Genomic DNA, 19,106 nt, shown 5'->3' with positions numbered 1-19,106 from the left:
ATACATTTCACATATAAGGCAAAATGCATTGAAAATAGGTGAGCTTTAGAAGTATAAGTTGCAGGAGCTGGTAGTGTATCTCTCCTCTACCTCCCCCACCACATCCCCTTTGTCTTCATCTTAGCCTGGAGACATACACAAGGACACATGCAGTGTTTACTTGCTGCCTACAAGTCAACTCTGTGTACTGTTAGTGTCCCTGCCCCTGAGGCCTCAACTTCACAGTATGAGAAAATTTTACATCCAACCTCGACAAAGAAATAGAAGAAGATGTCATCTGGCAGAGAGTCAGAAAGAAACCATTTAGTTTTATAATGAGATTAAGAGTAAATATGTCTAATATTTGGCCGACAGATATAAAAAAAGGTACTGAATAGGTGTGAATTTCACTGAATAGAGTCTACAGAAAAAAAACAAAAAAGGGCTTTTTTTTGTGTCATTTTTCATTATTTAAAGAGGTTATATGCAGTATTGATATTCCTGACTATCAACAGCAAGGACAAGTCACATACCAGAACACACTCTCAGCTACAAAAACCACTGATAAGTATCCACAGACTGTATCCCCACACTGAATAAAGACTGTTTGGTTTGTCTGTTCTGACCTTCAGTAGAGACAGCGTTCAGAGAAATGACTCATGACAGGTGATAATACACTAATGAAAACCTAAATATGAATACTATATTTCTACTCTGCCAATATCCCTCTAAATATTAAACACCATTCATTTAAAGGAGTGATATTTTGCTTTTTCAAATGGAATTGAACATTTTAAAACATTTCCCTGTGGTCTACATAAACTGTAAATGCTATGCTTGGGTCTAAATTCTTCATTAATTCAACTCCACAGGTCCATCTTCAACCCTATTTCTGAGTAATGACACCAGAAAGGTCGTTTTGAGCGCTGGCCCTTTAAATGCAAATGAGCCACTTCATGCCACACCACCTGCAGGCTGCTGGCTGTGCTGCTCTGTCCCGTTCAACTAACAACTGAATATTTTAGGTAATCGGCTCGAATATTTTCAGTATGAACTACAACCGCTGCTGCTGACAAACAATTATGGCATACGAGGAGAAAAGTTTGCCAGAACTCTTGACCTTATATGTGCAAATGTCGTGATGTAACTAGTTATAGATGTAACAAATTAAGCAGGAATTAAAACGGGTTGTAGATATCCACTTGATTTTTGCCAAAATGAATATAAAGATAGCTTTGCAGCACCTTGAGGGTTCAAATTCAAACTTTTGGAACTATTAGGGTCCACAAATAAATGTATCAAAGACTAATAAAAGTGGATTTAGCAAAATATGACCCCTTTAAACACTTTAAGATGACACTAAAATCATCTTGAAAATATACATGCAATAACTCCTGATGTCACACACATGGTATTTCTCATAATGTTGTGTTTTTTTTACCAACTCGTCGACTTCAGTTTTTGTCTTTCTCTGTCATAATTACCTCTTGATTGAGTAATGCAGTGGCCAGTTTTTGGACTTCAGGAGTCAGCAGCTGGGTCCCTCTGATGACTTTGCTCAATGCAGCCAGAGACTGATGAATACTCTGTGAACACATTTTGAGTTCAGTGTGAAATGCTGTCCCTCTGTTTTGTTAAAACAACTGCCCCGTGTGAGGCTCGAACTCACGACCTTCAGATTATGAGACTGACGCGCTGCCTACTGCGCCAACGAGGCTATACGTGTAGTTAAGTTTTTGTTTCAAAATCTATGCATGGGCGTCTCCACATGGCTGCTCATAATACTGTACAGCTCATTTGTACAAGTCTTTCGCAATTAAATAAAAATACTATGCTTAAGCAAAAAAATGGTCTATAAATACTACACTGCTCTAACAAGTACAGAAGCGTTTTCACTGTTTTATCAAACATGAGTTTCCAATTTTACCAATATAGACATTTATCACATTGAAACATGAACATTTTTTCATTTTAACAAGATAAATTATTGCATTTCAATATGTATCTTGTTTGAACCCCATATGTTACAACACCCCATACTGAACCCCATATGTTACAACATCATACAATGATAACGCATGTTGTTATAACATGACAGCAAGACGCTTTTTCCATTGTACAGAGAAACTGATCCTTTTTCCTTCCTCTGACCTGGAAAGAATGTGCTTCCCAAAATAACTTTGAAAACCAAAACCAAAAAAAAAAAAAAGTTTTCAAACTGTAAGATCACTGGTAAACTGACACACCTGAACCATTCGGATTGCATTGAACTGCTCCAGAGCAACGAATGAAAGGACCGGTGACCCCTGACCTTCTGCTGGTGGGGAAACCTTCTGGTGGATCAGAGCAGAGCCCTAAGAAACAGGCAGACAGATATGAGAAGCCACAAAAATAACTTCCTACCGGTTATTTTACATTATAGCACATACAATTATAGAATGATATAGTCACATAAGGACTACAACAACTACAAGCTAAAAAAAAACAAAGGCATGAACATAGCATTATCTACAATTAGATCAATTATGCATTTTTGTTACAGCTGCTCTTAATATCCAGTCTTAATTATTTCTAGCTAGTTTTTCCCTTTTTTGTCTTTTCAGTGTTCTGGGTGGGTCTCCTTACTTCTACATACATAAATAAAATCCTAACTTTCTTGGTTCTTCCATTGCAACAAAGTATAACCTAATGGGAAATCCCCTTACATGGGAAACTAATTTGCTTACACTTGTCAACACAACGATCTGATTAAAGTACATCACATATTTTTTGTTTGTATTTGTGAACACATTGTATTCTGTTGCAGGCATCACACTCTAAACTCACAGCTTATTTTCTTCTCTTTGCCTCTACTCAGAAAAAGGCAGTGAAAAAAAGGGAGGACGACAGGGATGTTGGGAAGGTGGAGCGGAGGAGTGAAGACAATGAAAATGGGGATAAATGAGACAAGAAAAAAAACTGGTAGGATGAGACTTAACTCATCTACAGCTCTGCCATTGTCTCTAATAAAAATGTAACTAAACGGCCAAATAAACATCCTCTCTCTGGATACAGACTATGTAAAAAAAACAAAGGCACACTGACAGAACGCACACACACACCACACACACAGAGAGTCATAATTTATAGACACAGACAAAGATTTGCACATTCAACACATCAGGTAACACACATGCACTGATGGTCAAACACCAAGGGTTAGTAGAAGACAAAGAGCCAGTTAACTGAGAGCAGTCAGAGGTTGATTGGGATCTACAAAAGGCAGCTGCTGATAAAATGGAAACAATTAACACGGTCAATCATTCTTTCTCTGCAAGTGCAAAACAAAACCTCTGCCTGCATGGGGAAAGACAGAGTCACAGAGTGAAGGAATAGATGGGAGAGAGGCTGTAAATGTGCAACTGCAAATGGGAGAAAAGAAGGGCACGTGATTAACAGCACAAGGGTGAATGAAAGAGAGGCAGAGTGCGAAAACAGGAATATGGTGACTAAATTATTTAATGTGGAGGTGATTTGAAAAGGTGCTGGTCTCCAAGCAACTGCACACAGCAGCACTGCTTGACTAGAAAAGCCGGTGGCTATCACACACATTAGACTCTGCTAATTTCCATTTAGGTTTCATAGTATTCATTAATTTACAGTACTAGCTGTTACTTGAGAAATATTAAACCAGATTAGGAATAGAAACTTGAAAATGTCAAATACCTAAAGCAAAATATGAAGTTACATAAGATATACTGTCTATGTTTTAATATTATATAATTTAATAATAAGGAGTTGAGGACAAAGTAGAATAGGGCAATTTTACAAAACCACCAAAAAATTAACACTCTCTACCCACACACTGTACCACTGACTGAATAGTATAACCTATAAAAATGACTGTTTACACACATCTGTAATGTGGTATTATCAAGAGTTATAGTTCTATTTTGACAGTCAAAATTATTATTATTTTGGATAAATATAATCATGGCCATTTCTTTAATGAATTTTAGTTGCCTTTACTCTCTGGTATGGAGAAAGTTTGAGTTTGTACGCCAAATGCTGAATACTGCCCTACTACTATCATTAATGCTACACTATGCATCATTATGCTTGTGCTTATGTTGCTACCCCTATTGTTATTATTATTATTATTATTATTATTATTATTATTATTATTATTATTATTACTTTCTTTTTTTAAATTCATGTATATTTAGACTTTTATGTTTTTGGTCTGTTACTTTTGTGTGTGTTTAGCTGGTTTATTCATTTAGGGGTGGGGGGTGGGAAGAGCGCACAAAGGAGAATTGCAAAATGTAAGACCCAGTATCACTAAGTTTGTACTGTATCTGGATGATTTCTTTTGTGAAATAATAACAATAATATTTTGACTGACTTCACCTGGTAAAATAACACTTTCTCACAATCTTCATGCGCAGTTGATGGTTCACAATAGATATGTTAATTTGCTCTTGTTTTTAGACAGAAAACAGCCACAGTAAAACCACAAATCACCTGTGTATTCTGTCCAGTTTGTGCTGTCAACAGCTGCACTAAAAATCTATTTGGAATTGTCCAAACAAGGTCAGAACTGTCACAGTTTAGTCTGAACTGTGGATCAACAAATGCCAACTTAGCAAAGATAATAACAACACATTCTAACTTTATACATTCTTAAGCCTCATAATGAAACTCACCGTGTTGAAGAAGCTGTTCAGTGGAAAAAACAACAACAGTTCTTGTAGCTTTTATGACTTTGTCACTTTCTTTATCTCTAAAAGTTGTTTCTTAATGGTTCTCATCCCATCATGTCCCTTTCTGACTCACTACTCACCTCTAGTGGTCACATAAACCCACTGGACCATGTGTAAGAATACACTGATATCATTATTCTCTACTATCTAATTCATTGGCATCTTTGGAATAACTTCAAAGTTCCTCATTCTCAATGCTCTAATGATAATTTTAGTTTTTTTAGTTTTTTTTTTAAATATCTGACCGTACAAATACTCCATAATGCCCTTTTAAGGAGAAGATTTTAATCAGATTGAACAGAAAAAACAAGTGCCTTAATTCTTTCTAAACAGAAGACAAACAAAGATTAATGCAGAAAAAGACTGACCTGGTTGAGCTTCTTCCACAGATTTAGGATGGGTGAGAGCCCATTCGACCATAGCTCTCTGTCGAACTTTGACCCTGTGGCTACTGAGCGACTCAGCACACGCAGCTGGGAAATAACCTGAGGGTCAATCAATAATAAACACAAAGAGATTACTCAATTAAACAAAGGGGTTGCACAGATGTACTGTACCTGTTTCCTGAATTAGTTTATAAGGCAGACACATCCTGCAGCATGGCTGTAAAATGTTGCTAAAAATAAATAGCGTGCATGCCTTCATGTAATTAGAGGCAGGTGCCCGTCCGACAATAAAGACCTTTAATTGTGACGGCAATAAAGATTTGTGGCATTTACTGAACCGCACTTGAATTGCATGAAATCTGAAAAATGTAAGTAGAATACCTATACGTGTAGTAATTTCATGCAAATACTAAATGTGATTTTAAAATGACTGATTTCAATGCATTCATTAACATTTTAAATGGAGCTACACTATACAAGTCCAGAAATCTCACAAGGGAGAAACGGTGGAACCCCAAACACATCTTCTAACAGCTCCTTACACACCTAATCAAGCATGCTTAGCTCCAGGCTCAGAGTCCTGGATAGTGCTTGTATCTAGACTCAGTGTGCGTTTGTGAAGTTGTGCGAGTGTCTGTACATGTGAGTGTTGTAAGGAAGGCACAGCGTCTGATAAATGGCTTTCATTTGGTCCAGGAGAACTCTTTACTAACACCTGCTTTATCTTCCCTGCTCAGGAGGAAAAGTGTGTGAATGTCTGTGCATGTGTGTGCAGGAGAGAGAGAGAGAGAGAGAGAGAAAGAGAGAGAGAGAGAGAGAGAGAGAGAGAGAGAGAGAGGGGGGTGGGTGGGGGATAGGGATAAAAAACAGATAACTAATCTAGAACCTCACCATGACAGTGGTAAAAATGAGGGCAGCTGAGGATGGAGATTTGGGATATATTGGGGTTCGAATACATACGGATTTAAATATATTAAGATTTATATTTTTCTAACTGGCAAAAACCAGGCAGTCACTAAATTTACCGTCATAACTGACTTCAGAGGGGAATGAGACAATGACTAAGAGAAATTAACTAACCATAAACCTGTTAAATCGTTCAAAGTGCACTTAATTTAGGGAAGGTTTTCCTTTTAATTACATTTAATCCAGAATTGTGGGTTTTATCAGGAGCTGCTTTAACAATGACACTCACACTGATACAGTTTACACTCAAATGACTGCAGATGAAAACTAATTATGCACACACACACCAGCATGTCTGAAAGCCCGACAGCTTTCTCTGCTGACATTTAGATCCACTTTGACCCATGTTGGATCACTGACACTGATCTTATAGATTTATTTTGAAAAGTCAGACAGCAGACCCATCCAGCAAAACCACTGCCTGTCCCCTTGACTGTGTTCAGTGTGTGTTTAAGTGTGCAACCCACAGATACTGACAAGGGTCTTAAGGGAGAGGTGAGGGAATACATTAAAGGGACAAAGACACACACGCACAGAGCAAGCTTTAACGTGACAGTGACAAATGATAGCAAAAGAGGAGATAGGTAGAGAGACACAGTGGCACAGTCACAAGTGGCCTTGTGGGAGTTCTGTGAATTAAACTAGGTTGGTGGCTTTGTTGATCAGCAGACCACACATGGACAGAATGGGTGTAAAAACGCTGACACCCACATGATGAGTGCACACTTAAGCTATAATGGTTCTGCACGGTTTAAGTACGCAGGGTGATGATGATTACACACAAAGACATCTCACTCAGTCCATCCTCTCCTTCTACTGTAGTTGCAGAGAGAGTGTTTCTGTGAAAACAGTGGGTTTGGTCTAGGGATGTAACGACTAGAGATTTTGGTGCTACAATTATTGTAATAGAAATAATTGCAGTTTGACGATTACTGCGATTATTTTGCGAGGGTCTATACATGGGGGTGCGGTCTGTGTCACACAAACCTCTCAATAGGTACGCGCAGACCAGACAACCGTACTAAGGATGGGAATCGAGAACTGGTTCTTTTTAACAACCGGTTCCTAGTAGCTCGATTCCTTGGAATTGTTTGCCTGCCTGCTTAACAACTCTGCTTATCGATTCTGCCTTCGTTGTGCATGCGCGATGACGTCACACGTACGCTGCATTGTTTTGGTAAGAACGTAGCCAACATGGCGTTAAGGCAGAAACGGTCTAAAAAGACGACACCAGGTTCACTTACTTGGAACACTGTCAAAGCTTCCAAGTGTCCAAAAGGGTGGAATCCCTCAAATATGTTCAAACATTTGTCCACAGCATGTGAATCATTTACAGGAATGTCACGTATTTGATACTCTACTTAGCGGCGCTTGTGAATGTAGCAGCAGAGTGAATGCCGGGCCGGTTCCGGTGTGGGCAACAAACGTCGTAACTCCTCAAATACAAGTTTCCGAAGATAAGAAGGGAAAGGAAATGAGGTGCACAACAACGGGAGACAAGCCGAGCCAAGTCGAACCGGTTCCACGTAGTAGAAATGCGGCAATAGAGGAATTAGTAAAGTGTCTTTAGTTTCACTTTCACTGTACGCCCCCCCCCCCCCCCCCCCCCCCGAACCGGCCCGGTGTCATCTGTTATTATTATTTGTACACACTGTATATTGTATATATTATATTTTCTGTGCAGAGATGGCAATATAAAAGACAGTTAATGCGAACACACCCGTTTGTACTCTTTTATACCCTCACCCAATGAGAATTGATAAGAGAATCGGATCGATAGGCAATATTGATAATGGAATTGGAATCGTTAAATTCTTAATGATTCCCATCCCTAAACTGTACGTCCCTTTGCAAAGTGAAAGTGAAACTTAACATGCGTTACTAATTCCTCTACGTCTCCCACTGTTGTGAAGCTCATTTACCTTTTCCCTACCTCCTGAAACTTTGCTAACTTTCTTTTGAGGGGGCAGGATGTTTATTTAAGGGGGCATTATCCCCTCTTGCCCCCCCTCTAGAACCTGCCCACTCTAAAGGCACATCAGACTATTCTATGCAGTTTGCCTTGTGTTCATATAGGGTGTCTTTGGTTCCGCTCTTAATCTACTACACCTTATGAGATGGTTTTTGGCAGCCTTGACGATTAATTAACCGTGATATTTAAAATCGCAATTAATTGTGACACCATGACGTCATTACAACCCTAGTTTGGTCTTAAAATCAAGGGTGTCAGTCAAATCAAATACACATTACATTAAAGTTTGTGACATTCAAGAGCTCAGTCATGTGCCACTCAATCTATTTGCAGTTTTTTCCCCCAAAACTCTGTGATTTTACTTTATTTCCTTTCCTCTCAGTCCTTTAAACACACAAAACTATGACAGCAAAACAATGCATTCTGTGTATAGATAAGTATGTTGCTTTGAGTTACATCAGAATCTGCAGTGGCCATCAAGAAATCCTCATCCATACACATGAATACACTTGCAGATGCGTACACAACAAAAACTCACTCTTACACACACTCAGTTTATTCGCTTTGAGGATAATTGTTGAGTTTCACTCCAAACCTGTCACAAATTTTAACTGAATTTTTCAAAAGATCTTCAAAAGAATCCATCAATTGAAAATAAGACTAGTTTTTTCATCATGTTTGTTTCATACAATAATATCTACTCAAGCTGTAAATTGAGGAGCTGGCAGACATTAGAGGTATTTTGTGAAAAATCCTGAAGGTTGTTTGAACTTTTATACCCTGAAGTGAACCCTCAATCTGGACCATATTTACCGTTAAAGACTCTTCCACAATTTGTCATAGCCTTGGTCTAATAATTGTTTGTGCAGCTTGTCATCACACATGGTGGTGTTTATTTGTTGTTTCCATCTACAATGACATTTCTGTTTGTTTCTTGTAATAATTCAGTGAACAATGCAGTCTCCTTATTAGACACATGAAGATATGCATAATTACTAACCTTTTATCAATACACCAACTTTTCTTCTGCTACATGTAAAACTTTTGTTGCTATATTTAAGTTTGTTTTTTTTCATATTACCAGAATTTCCACTCAAGTGTTTTATGTGCAAACTGAAAATGTAAATACACCTACTGGCTTAATTTCCCAGAGAGTAACACTATGTTAATATAAAGTCTTACAAATACATGAATAATTTTTACATTATACCTTGTCCCTAAACAATAGTCATAATTATAAGTGTATGAAAAGACTTGCATTCCCTGACGTAACTGACACTTTACAAACATTATCTACTTACATTTTATTATTATTTAGGCCCACATGAGCATTGTCTGCATTGTCTGTGCAACTAGCAGTGTAAACAGATACAAACAAATTTGTTAAAAATACTGGTAACAATCTCTCATTTTGTTATCATGGAAGTTTAATCTACAGGGCTGCCATTTATATTATATCTACAAGTAAATCAGAAATAAAATAATCAGCAGTTTTAATACTGTCAATATGCACAGTAAAACACAGCTGTCAAATGAAAACAGTCTCAACTTGAGTGAAAAATTTGCAAGTATTCAAGACATCGTTTGTGTAAATAAAGTAGTGATACAGTCGCAGAAAAAATGATTAGATCATTAAAAGGCACCAAAAACAATGGTTATGCAATCAAGTACTAACTCCTGTGTGTATCATGTGACTAAAACAGACAGAAAAGAAAACATGAAATGCATAAAAGCACTGTTTTTAGCAGTCCAATGCCATAGTTATTGATGTAAGAACTTAAATGATTTTGATTATTATCAAGAAAACATGGAAAATGGCTAGATATCAGCTCTGAAATTAAACTGTTATGAACTACATACAAATGTATCTTTAGTTGTACCAGGCATTAAAATGAACAAGAAATTGAAGAAAACAAGGATGGTCTACTAATTTTTTCCGTGACTGTGTTTACTTATTTACTTTTCATCCCAGGTACACTCTCTGTGTTCTTACAAAACCTTCATATAAAGCTTGTAAATGCATATGCATATGTGAGTACATTTATGGATGTTTACATGAAGGAATAAATGTATGCCTTTAGCATAAGTGAAGCAGAGATATAGATTGTGGTATGTTTGTCACTGTGTTTCTACGTGTGTGTGTGTGTGTGTGTTGCACCTGGGAACTGACGATCCTCTGGGAGGATCTCTCAATGTTGGCAGGCAGACCAAAGAATGCTGGTCTGTCGTCCTCTGGGAGATTCTCAATTACACTGCGGTAGTCCTGGGAAGACACAGGCACACACACAGGTCGCACAAAGAAATACACAAACAAAGAAGGACAGAATGTCAGCATTTTTAGCAATTCAAAGCAGCATGAGTGACTAAATTTAATAAGTAAAAACTAGAATGCTATGTGGGATGGCATGGTGAATAATAAAGTAGTACTTCTAATGGGTTGTTAGTACAATTTTAGACAGTTTTCCTAACAATTCCCATTTGAAATAAGAAGTTAAATGGCTTCAGTTGGCTCAAAGGCTTAAATTAATAAAACGACCTTACTTAGTACAGGTTGTTAAATTGTATAAAGAGTTTGATAATTCTGCCAGAGGATTTTAGTATTGGCTTTTTTCTTCACCAAATAGTTTGAAATGGTTGTTGTGCACTAACTTATGTAACAGGAAAATGTGCCTAATAAGTTTGGATATTATGCTTTATATATATCAAACAAATGTAAAGCAAAAGAAAAACAAAAAATGTAAAAAAAAAAAAAAAAAAAAAAGGGGTAAGAAATGGCTTCATTACAAGACAAATAATAACAGTGTTAACAAAACGAACATAATAAGACTTTACCCCTAACCAGAGCATTTATAGGAAATATAGTGGGTGAAAAGCGTGGCCCCACTGATTTGGTAGAATTTCTTTGAGCATTTTGCTTCTTTATCGAAGCACTTGGAACCACTAGGATGTGAAAACACAAGTATTAAGTTGCATGTTTCAAAGAACAAAAAGAAACACAGAAGTGCTACTTAGGTACATTTCTTCATGTCCAGAATGTATTTCCATGACATCAGCAGAAGGTAATACGGTTGCAGTACAACCTAAAGAAAGGTTATGCTTGTGCGACACTACGACATGTTTTTTTTTTAACCTACCAGGATAGAGCATGTGCTGGGAAGGCTGATTTGAGGTGGAAAAAAACGTCCCCCTCCTCTGCTCTTTCGCTGTCCAGCTGAAAGGGAGGAGGACAGGAGTCGGGCAGAGAAGAATTGCTCCAGATAAGACCGTAAGATACGGAGGTCAGAGGGGTTGTCGATACGTCCACCATAGATGGCGCATTCGAACAGGCCATGGACGAACTCCCACTGAAAAGCTTTACCACCTTGGAGAGACACCAACACACAAAACACTGGAGTGTGGATTAAAGAGGTAACTGATTACACACCACACATACACCAGCTCTAATTATCATTTGTTCTGGCCACAGGAGTAATAAAACAGATATTTACAGCTTTGAGAAGTTTGTTACAAGCCATCCTACCTTCAAAAAGTCTGTCGATGATCTCAAAGCCTGCACGGAGGTCTGACAAAGAAAACTCATAGAACTTGGTCCAGCCCTGGATGAAGCAGAGAAGAGGGAGAGAAGTAAAAAGACAGCTATGTTTATTTTACTGTCCATACAAGTGCCACAACATATCAAGTGCTAATATACTCATACAGAATTTAACAAAACAGAAACAGATGGTGTTCAAAGTCTTGCATCAAATGTTTACACAGTGAGGATTTCAGCTTTATTCCTCTCACGTAATCACTTTCTTGCCAAATCTTGTAACTGTAGATGCAGTCCAAATTACCGAACATGTCTGATTTTTGTAACTGAAGGATACTCGTTGAAAACCTTTCAAGGTTTTAGATAATAATGACTGAATGTTATCTGTGGTCTTATCTTGGGGTTCTCAGTTTCAGGGTTAATATCAATTTTCATGAGTTATAGTACCTGAAAATGAAGCTTAGAAATAGATTGTTAAAACTAAATCTGCCAGTTCTGTCTTTAGCATGAAAGATTGTGCACAACAGTGGCCATCACAGAGAAGAATTACAATACTGTTTGAACATAATTGAGTGTAAAGGCAGTGTGTGTTTGCTGTGCTTCGCTGCTGTTCAATCAGCAGCCGTAACCTGCCTACTGATGCTGTAAATGGATGGCGTGAGGAGTGAAGGAAAACAACCAGTGTAGGCATGTTTAGTAATTTTTTGGAAGATTGAGTATGTGTTGTATGTTGACTAGTTATTTACTGAAGCATGTATTCACAGGTATTTTTGGGGATACTTGCTGTGGTTTGCAGTGAGCTGGTGAGTCACTCGACTGCAATCACACCCAAAATCATTCTGATACTTCAGTGGTTCTGGAATAATCACAAGGTCTTTCCGTCAATCAGCTTCTAATGTTGAGAGATCCGATGCAGTAGTTCTTTGTTTGAGCTAATGTTGGATTTCACATTTTAGGTCAGTATGTTGCTTTAAATGAAGCAATTTTTTTTTTTTTAATTTCATTTTATTTTTTTTTACACACAGGGGATAGTATATGAGAAAAAGAGGGAGGATATTAAATGAAACAAGAAGAGAGTAAATTATGGAGTGGATGAGAGGCAGTGAAACTGTTTCAATAATGAGCCTATCATGTTTTTGGATGAAAAACAACCTTCACCGAAACAAAAAAAAAGAGAGAGAGAAAAGGCAAACTTTATATCTTTACTGTCTTTTTCTATGTGAAAACCAAGCCTCTGTTTTTCCAAAATGAGACTGAAAAAGGAGGATGTTTAACAGGGAGTACTGGGACAAAGCTTAAGGGACCTGGAGAACAGAAAGACGCGATACATGCGTGGAAAAGTTGTTGCAAGTAATTACAAGAACACGTCCTTTGCCACAGTTCTCCTGAGTCTTTGGGTTTACTGGAAGCAATCTCATTTTGTGTTGCTTAGCCAACAAAGACATCATTGCAGTACATAGAGACAAATTAGTCCCACTGCATCAGGATAGACTGTGCCATACACTGGCATGATACCAAACACTGTCAAGTGGAAGCTGACAGGAAGAAACATGACAGTAATAACTGCTGCATGTATAAAGTACTGAGATAGTGGAGGTGCAATTAGAACTCATTCTATTTGTGTTACCATCTTTAATTTGTTTTATCGTTGTATTATTGTTGTATCATCGTCAAAACTGAGAATTGAATCTTAAACCACAAGTGACAACACAGCGACACTCAAATATCACTGTAAAAATGTGTACTCGTATCTAAAACTGGGGCTGTAGAGATGAACTCACATTAATGAGATTGGAATAATACAGTCCGTGCTTCTGTTACCATGGCAGGTTGGGAGATAAGACTTCATTTTGCAGATAATAAATCCAAATGTGCAGGATGGTGGAGTTTTATGGGTCAAGGCTGTTTAAGTATGCATTTTGAGAACTTCTCTAAAATCCTTTTATGTAGTGATGCATTATGCGTCACTATTGAAGTTAAACAAAATCTTCATTTTAGTACTCATAAACTTACACCAGTAACTTTAGTTTTTTTCTACCAACAGAGATAAAATTACCACACTTCCTTCAGCACATCAAAAGTGAGTAAACAAAACTGTTTTTAGGTTTTTCCATCTGGTTCCCTGTAGCCTGAAAACCCTAATAACCCTCCATCAACGTTTTTCTATTTCTTATCTGGTTTGTGCTGATTTATCATTGCCTGGCGTTTCAGCTGAGGAAAAAAAAAAAAAGTCTGGCTTTTGCTGCAGAAATGAACATTATATCATTCTTTACACTGTCGAGTAGAGATGATTTACCACCACAGTTGTAAACAGAGTTGATTGTAGTTGAAATGCACCATTCACATCTGTTTGGAGGCACTGTGGAACTGTGTTGCACTGTTGTACTAAAATTTTGACACACATTTATCAGTACAGTCCAATGTAGTGGGCCATGAAATCTATTTTCCTCGACTTATATTTCCCAAGGTCTCTTTATCTGAAAAGTGTCAACTGGGAAATCTGCCACTCTGGACCTCCACAGACCCTTTGTTCTACAAGCAGTGCACCTGAGAGACATATCAGCTCAAGAAACTCCTCTAAAATCTTACCACTATGGGAGTGAGTGTTTCTCACAATGTGTGCATGTCTGCTGACCAGCAGGAAAGATCACTATGAGGGTTGATACTTCTTGTGCACACACACAGTCATACAAAGACACATCTCTGCACACAAACACCCTGCCAGAGGCACACAGAGCTAACTTCTTGCTATGCAGGGCAGAAAGGACATAGACAACTGATCTTTTTTGGAGAGTCTTTACTCTTTACTGGAATTTTAATTGAAACTTTCACCCAATTTTAATTTACTTTTTTTTTTTGTAATATACAATCAATGCAACTTCTTCCCTTCAACTGGTAGATTTTGCATTTTGTCTCACTAAAACGACATTATAATGCATCAGCTGTTCTGATTAGTTTGATGCAAATGTAGCATTAAGACCACATGTGTCAGTAATAGTGTCCTTATGCATTTTACCTGTGGTATGTAGTTGCGTCTCTCCTGGCACACAGCATGGAACCAGGCTAGGCAGAAGAGAGACTGAGCTCTGGCCAGAGTGCCTCCTACACATTTAACAGGGGAAACACAACCAAAACAATAATAATCATAACAACAAAGTGGATATTGCCACAGTACTGTGGGACTAAGTTTCTCATTTGTCTGTTATCACAGAGCCAATCAGCACCCTCGTTACATCATGTGTAGACTGGTAACCTGTCACCCTGCTGCCACAGCACTGTGCATCGCACATGCCATGTGCCTATCTGGTTACAGGAAAAGGCCAGGGTACCAGTTAATGGTGGCTACGTTCAGACAGCAATGCTCGTGGTATTTTTCTTTTGCGGATTCTAAAAGTTTTGCGTCCACACATGTATCATTTCAAGAAATATCTGCATCCAGGTGGAAAAAGGAAAACTGGGTATACCACACCTATATGTAGCGCTGTACACAAACACAGACAGAGCCGCAGGATACACTAAAATCAGAATAGACAAAAAGATATTTCATGCTACACTACTCTGGTAGTAGCCATTGCCTAATTATAATTATCAGACACTGTATAGAAGAGTTTTGCTTTTTATACTGATAAACAAAAAAATTAAGATATATTAATACAAGGCAAATCAAGTGCCTAAGATATGCTTAAAATGCTCCATTATTTTGTGGATGGTGAAAAAACAAATAAACTAATAAATAAACACCAAAATGTAAAACTCAGATCAGAAGCAAATTGTCCTAGAGGGTTAACAAAGGCAATAAATGTGAAAAAATAACATCAATAATCAATTTGGATTTTTTAATACACTGAATAGGATTGAAATTGTCAAATATAAAGTCATATGATCACTGAATGAGATTTTTTTTTTCTTTGTCACAATCTCACAAGAAATAACTTGACTGCTTGATTTCTAGGATAAAAGACAAGTAGTACCAACCTTTACTGATTTGCTCTGGTGTCCAGGACTCATATGTTCTCAGCAGGTTCTTCTTTAACCCTGGTGGTGCCTGGATATAGGTGCAGAAAGGGATATTTTAAATCGTCTTCATTATCACATGGCAAGTTTTTCATGCAAAGACAGACTGTAAACATTAACTTTGTTTTGCATGATATGATGAAAGGGACAGAAACAAGAAGACACTGCTGGGATTCGAACCCAGGATCTCCTGTTTACTAGACAGGCACTTTAACCAACTAAGCCACAGCACCACATAACTGACTGACCTCACTTTTAAGAGTGGATGTCCAATACCTTAGCTCCTCTGTTGGTTCTTATAGCAGATCTGTGTATATTTATGCTCTTTTGATATTAAAACAGTATATATTTTAATGAGACAGGGAGTGACACAGAACTAGACTCAAAAGTTTCATCAGAGGTGGAAAAACTGGTTGTTTGGATCCAAAAGGTAAAAATTAACAGAACACTGAAGTGAAAAAAATATTATTAGCAGAGAGAATCCATTTTAATGAGAAGGCTGAACATCTTTTTTTACCATGAACTGGACAAACTGCCAGTTTGTGGCATACAGTTCTAACTGAAAAAATAAACCAAAAACATAATTTGTCCTGATTTGGAATAAGTATAATAAATCCTTTTATTCAGTATGGTATTATCACAAATCTACACAATCTGTTGTCTGTACATAACAGCCTGCTGGAGACAACATGCATTGTTTAAGATAAAACACTAAGGAAAAGATGTTAGTGATATTTCACACACTGTAGGCTTTGCCGGGTATTTGGTACTTCTACCTGGGAGTGTTAGGAATATAGACAGTAATGTATATTGTAATCCTTTACATAATTAGCCAACATTAAACATACTACCACTTCTAGAGACTGAATGTTTATTAAGGCATTCAGTTTTCTACATGCCAAGTGACAGTATGTACTGACGAATATAGTAGTTAATTTCAAAAAGGTCATTCCAATTAAGTTTTCAAACACAAACTACACTTTTAAGTGGCAAATGTTGCAGAAATAGAAGCAGAGCAGCTATCAAAAAATGCATTTGAGATGATGCATAGTGTACACCCAGGTAAAAAGCTCATCTGGATGTTTCCTCACCTGCATGTGACAGCTACCTTATTGCACTGTTGGTTTCTGCTTGTGTGCATGTGTATTTGTGTATCTGAGTGTGTGCGTTCACATCGGCAATGTCTTTTTGTGCCCAGCTGTTACTGCCAGCCATACTATACATGAAGTTTCCCTTTAATAATGTAATAAAATTATGCCAATATAAATATAATGGGGGTGAATCTGCAAAGGACAAGGCAGTGTAGTTTCTGTTTCATAATTAAGAAAAGAGGGAGTTCTATCCGCTGAAATGCTAGAGAAGTTTGAAGAGTTTGGAGATGTTGCTCAAAGTGGTGTTGTAACAGGTAACTTTGGTATCCATCGCTAACTTTCAGATAATGATGGGTTTTTGCTATTTCATTAATTCTTGATCTAGGCCAGGGAAAATCATACAGGGATTTGTCGAGTTCCACATAGTCACTCATGCAATCCACATACCAAGTTTCATGAAGACTGATGCAACCATTGGTGAGTTCTCATGCATTTTAACACACGGAGACATACAGACGGATGCTGGTGATTGCAATACCCTGTTCGCATGTAGGGCAATTATTATAAGATATCGCAGATGATTTATTGTGAAAAGAGCCTTGTTAAATCATAGCACTACTCTTATAGATGAACTCTGGGAAGCCTAAAAGTCACAATGATAGAGGAAAATAGTCACTAAAACAGTATGGATCTTCTGCATTGTCAGTTTAACATACCCGAGTTGTGCACACTACAACATTGCTCATTGGAAAAAAACTAGCCGGTATGTTTTTTAGTATTTGGTGCATGCATATAGTGAATATATATAGTATGCATTGTAAGTGTATCAGAAAAATAAAGACAAAACAGAGATAATAGAGACCGTTTGGGCAGCATGCTTGGCTGATGAAGCAGCTAACCCTTCAAGCATGAGTCCCATCAAAAACACAGTGAGCACTAAAGCATGCATCACTAACACATGAGCTGCAGGCTTCAGTATTTCCATTTCCTTCTGCAAAGTTAAGCGTAAGGTCAACACTACCCAACCCTGGGAGCCATGATAGGAGCATGGTACTATTATGTCTGCAGGTGTAATATGTGTGTGATGGTAAATGTGTGTGAAAATACCTCGTAGGTGATCTTGAGGCTAGACTGCAGCAGTATGGGAGGAAATCTGGGGTGAACTTCTGCAGTCAGCCAGAGACGGAAGCCTGCTTTGGGATGTAGTGCATTCAGTTCCTGTGGAGTCATGACAGTACACATATTAGATTTACTGATGTTACCGCAGTCTGGATGCAACTGGAATCAACTGGATACAAATAGACACAGTTATTAGCATTTCTACATATTTGATCCAGACTTTCTTTCTTTCTACATTTCTGGTTTGTGTCGTCTCTGTCTGCTCCTTATTATTTCAGTATCCAGCCTCCTTTCTTTCATTTCTCCTCAATGTCCCTTCACCCTCTGTTTGTCAAAGGCTCCTGGTTAAAAATAGCACACTGGCACCTTGGGGTCTTGTGTCATCTGATTGGGTACTCTCACACAAGTGCGTACACACAGTGTTATAATCAATGTATTTCTGCATCATTTGGAATCTAATTTACTCTCATGGAATCACTGAAAATCAAAGAACATGGGAAGTGACAGCGCTCTGAGAAATATCTTTTGTCCGTCAGTGTCTGTGTCTGTCTGATGTAGTGTTAACTACAATTTTGCTGGAAGAAATGGCAGTAATGTCAGGGAAAAAAAGCACAACTGTGACAGAAAAAGGGAGATAAAAATCATTTGACTTTATTAAAATCTCAAGTACTTGCCCAAAGCTTCCTCTTGGTTAGAATATAGCTGTACTGTTCAGAAACATTTAAAATCATTTATACAAACTCAATAGTTTTCATTTCCAAGCTGTGTACTGAAGTCAGAAGTGACTGAAATTATCAGTAAAAGAATATTGCCGTAAACATTAAAAATTATGATCAAAATGCGATTCATCCATTTAATCACATTCTTAATCTACATGCCAAAGGACAGACACTGAAGATTAGAGATGAAAGAACCAGCGCAAGTGGAAGAATATGAGTGGACAGGGATGAGAAGACATCTGCACTGCCAACTTCAATTATGAACACTGGCCGCTCTCCATTCTCCTCTCTCTAACTGGTCTAGCGAAGGAAGAAAGGATTTGAGAGACAGATGGAGCCTCAAAATTCACAAACTACATTGTGAGACAGTAAAACTACAGTAAAAGTGAGTAGATGAACAGAGAAAATGAGGCGGATAGTAAAACAAAGCCTTTGCCTAGTAGAGTTTCCACCTGTCTGTTGAGGCTAAGTTAATTCCTCCTTTCACATCAAGTGTTTCCTCATTTTTTTCTAAGATCCCTGCCTCCTTCGTTCCCCTTGTTGCGTCAGTTTTTCATTTCAAGCTCGACTGCTGAGACCTCATCGGTTG

At 37.8% G+C, this 19,106-nt stretch overlaps 1 protein-coding gene and 2 non-coding genes across 6 annotated transcripts in view; all 3 read right to left on the bottom strand.

Annotated features, from left to right (window-relative positions):
• The window catches only part of dync2h1 (dynein cytoplasmic 2 heavy chain 1), a 103,447-nt gene that overhangs the window by 8,997 nt on the left and 75,344 nt on the right, over positions 1 to 19,106 (bottom strand). For all 4 annotated transcript variants that reach the window (XM_030151685.1, XM_030151684.1, XM_030151683.1 and 1 more), the window contains 9 exons: positions 17,787 to 17,897; positions 15,550 to 15,619; positions 14,591 to 14,676; positions 11,566 to 11,641; positions 11,180 to 11,406; positions 10,204 to 10,308; positions 5,090 to 5,206; positions 2,226 to 2,333; positions 1,464 to 1,565 (listed from right to left, as the gene is read on the bottom strand). In XM_030151685.1, coding sequence (XP_030007545.1) covers positions 1,464 to 1,565; positions 2,226 to 2,333; positions 5,090 to 5,206; positions 10,204 to 10,308; positions 11,180 to 11,406; positions 11,566 to 11,641; positions 14,591 to 14,676; positions 15,550 to 15,619; positions 17,787 to 17,897 — 1,002 coding nt within the window. The remainder of the gene's footprint in view (positions 1 to 1,463; positions 1,566 to 2,225; positions 2,334 to 5,089; positions 5,207 to 10,203; positions 10,309 to 11,179; positions 11,407 to 11,565; positions 11,642 to 14,590; positions 14,677 to 15,549; positions 15,620 to 17,786; positions 17,898 to 19,106) is intronic.
• trnam-cau (transfer RNA methionine (anticodon CAU)) lies at positions 1,624 to 1,696 on the bottom strand. Its single transcript has one exon. It is a non-coding gene; the product is annotated as a tRNA-Met (tRNA).
• trnat-agu (transfer RNA threonine (anticodon AGU)) lies at positions 15,748 to 15,821 on the bottom strand. The gene has a single exon. It is a non-coding gene; the product is annotated as a tRNA-Thr (tRNA).

This window comes from Sphaeramia orbicularis, chromosome 13, assembly GCF_902148855.1.
Source record: "Sphaeramia orbicularis chromosome 13, fSphaOr1.1, whole genome shotgun sequence".
Classification (NCBI taxonomy): domain Eukaryota; kingdom Metazoa; phylum Chordata; class Actinopteri; order Kurtiformes; family Apogonidae; genus Sphaeramia; species Sphaeramia orbicularis.
Note: the sequence above shows the minus strand (reverse complement) of the source record. Positions and strands in the feature narration are given on the sequence as shown.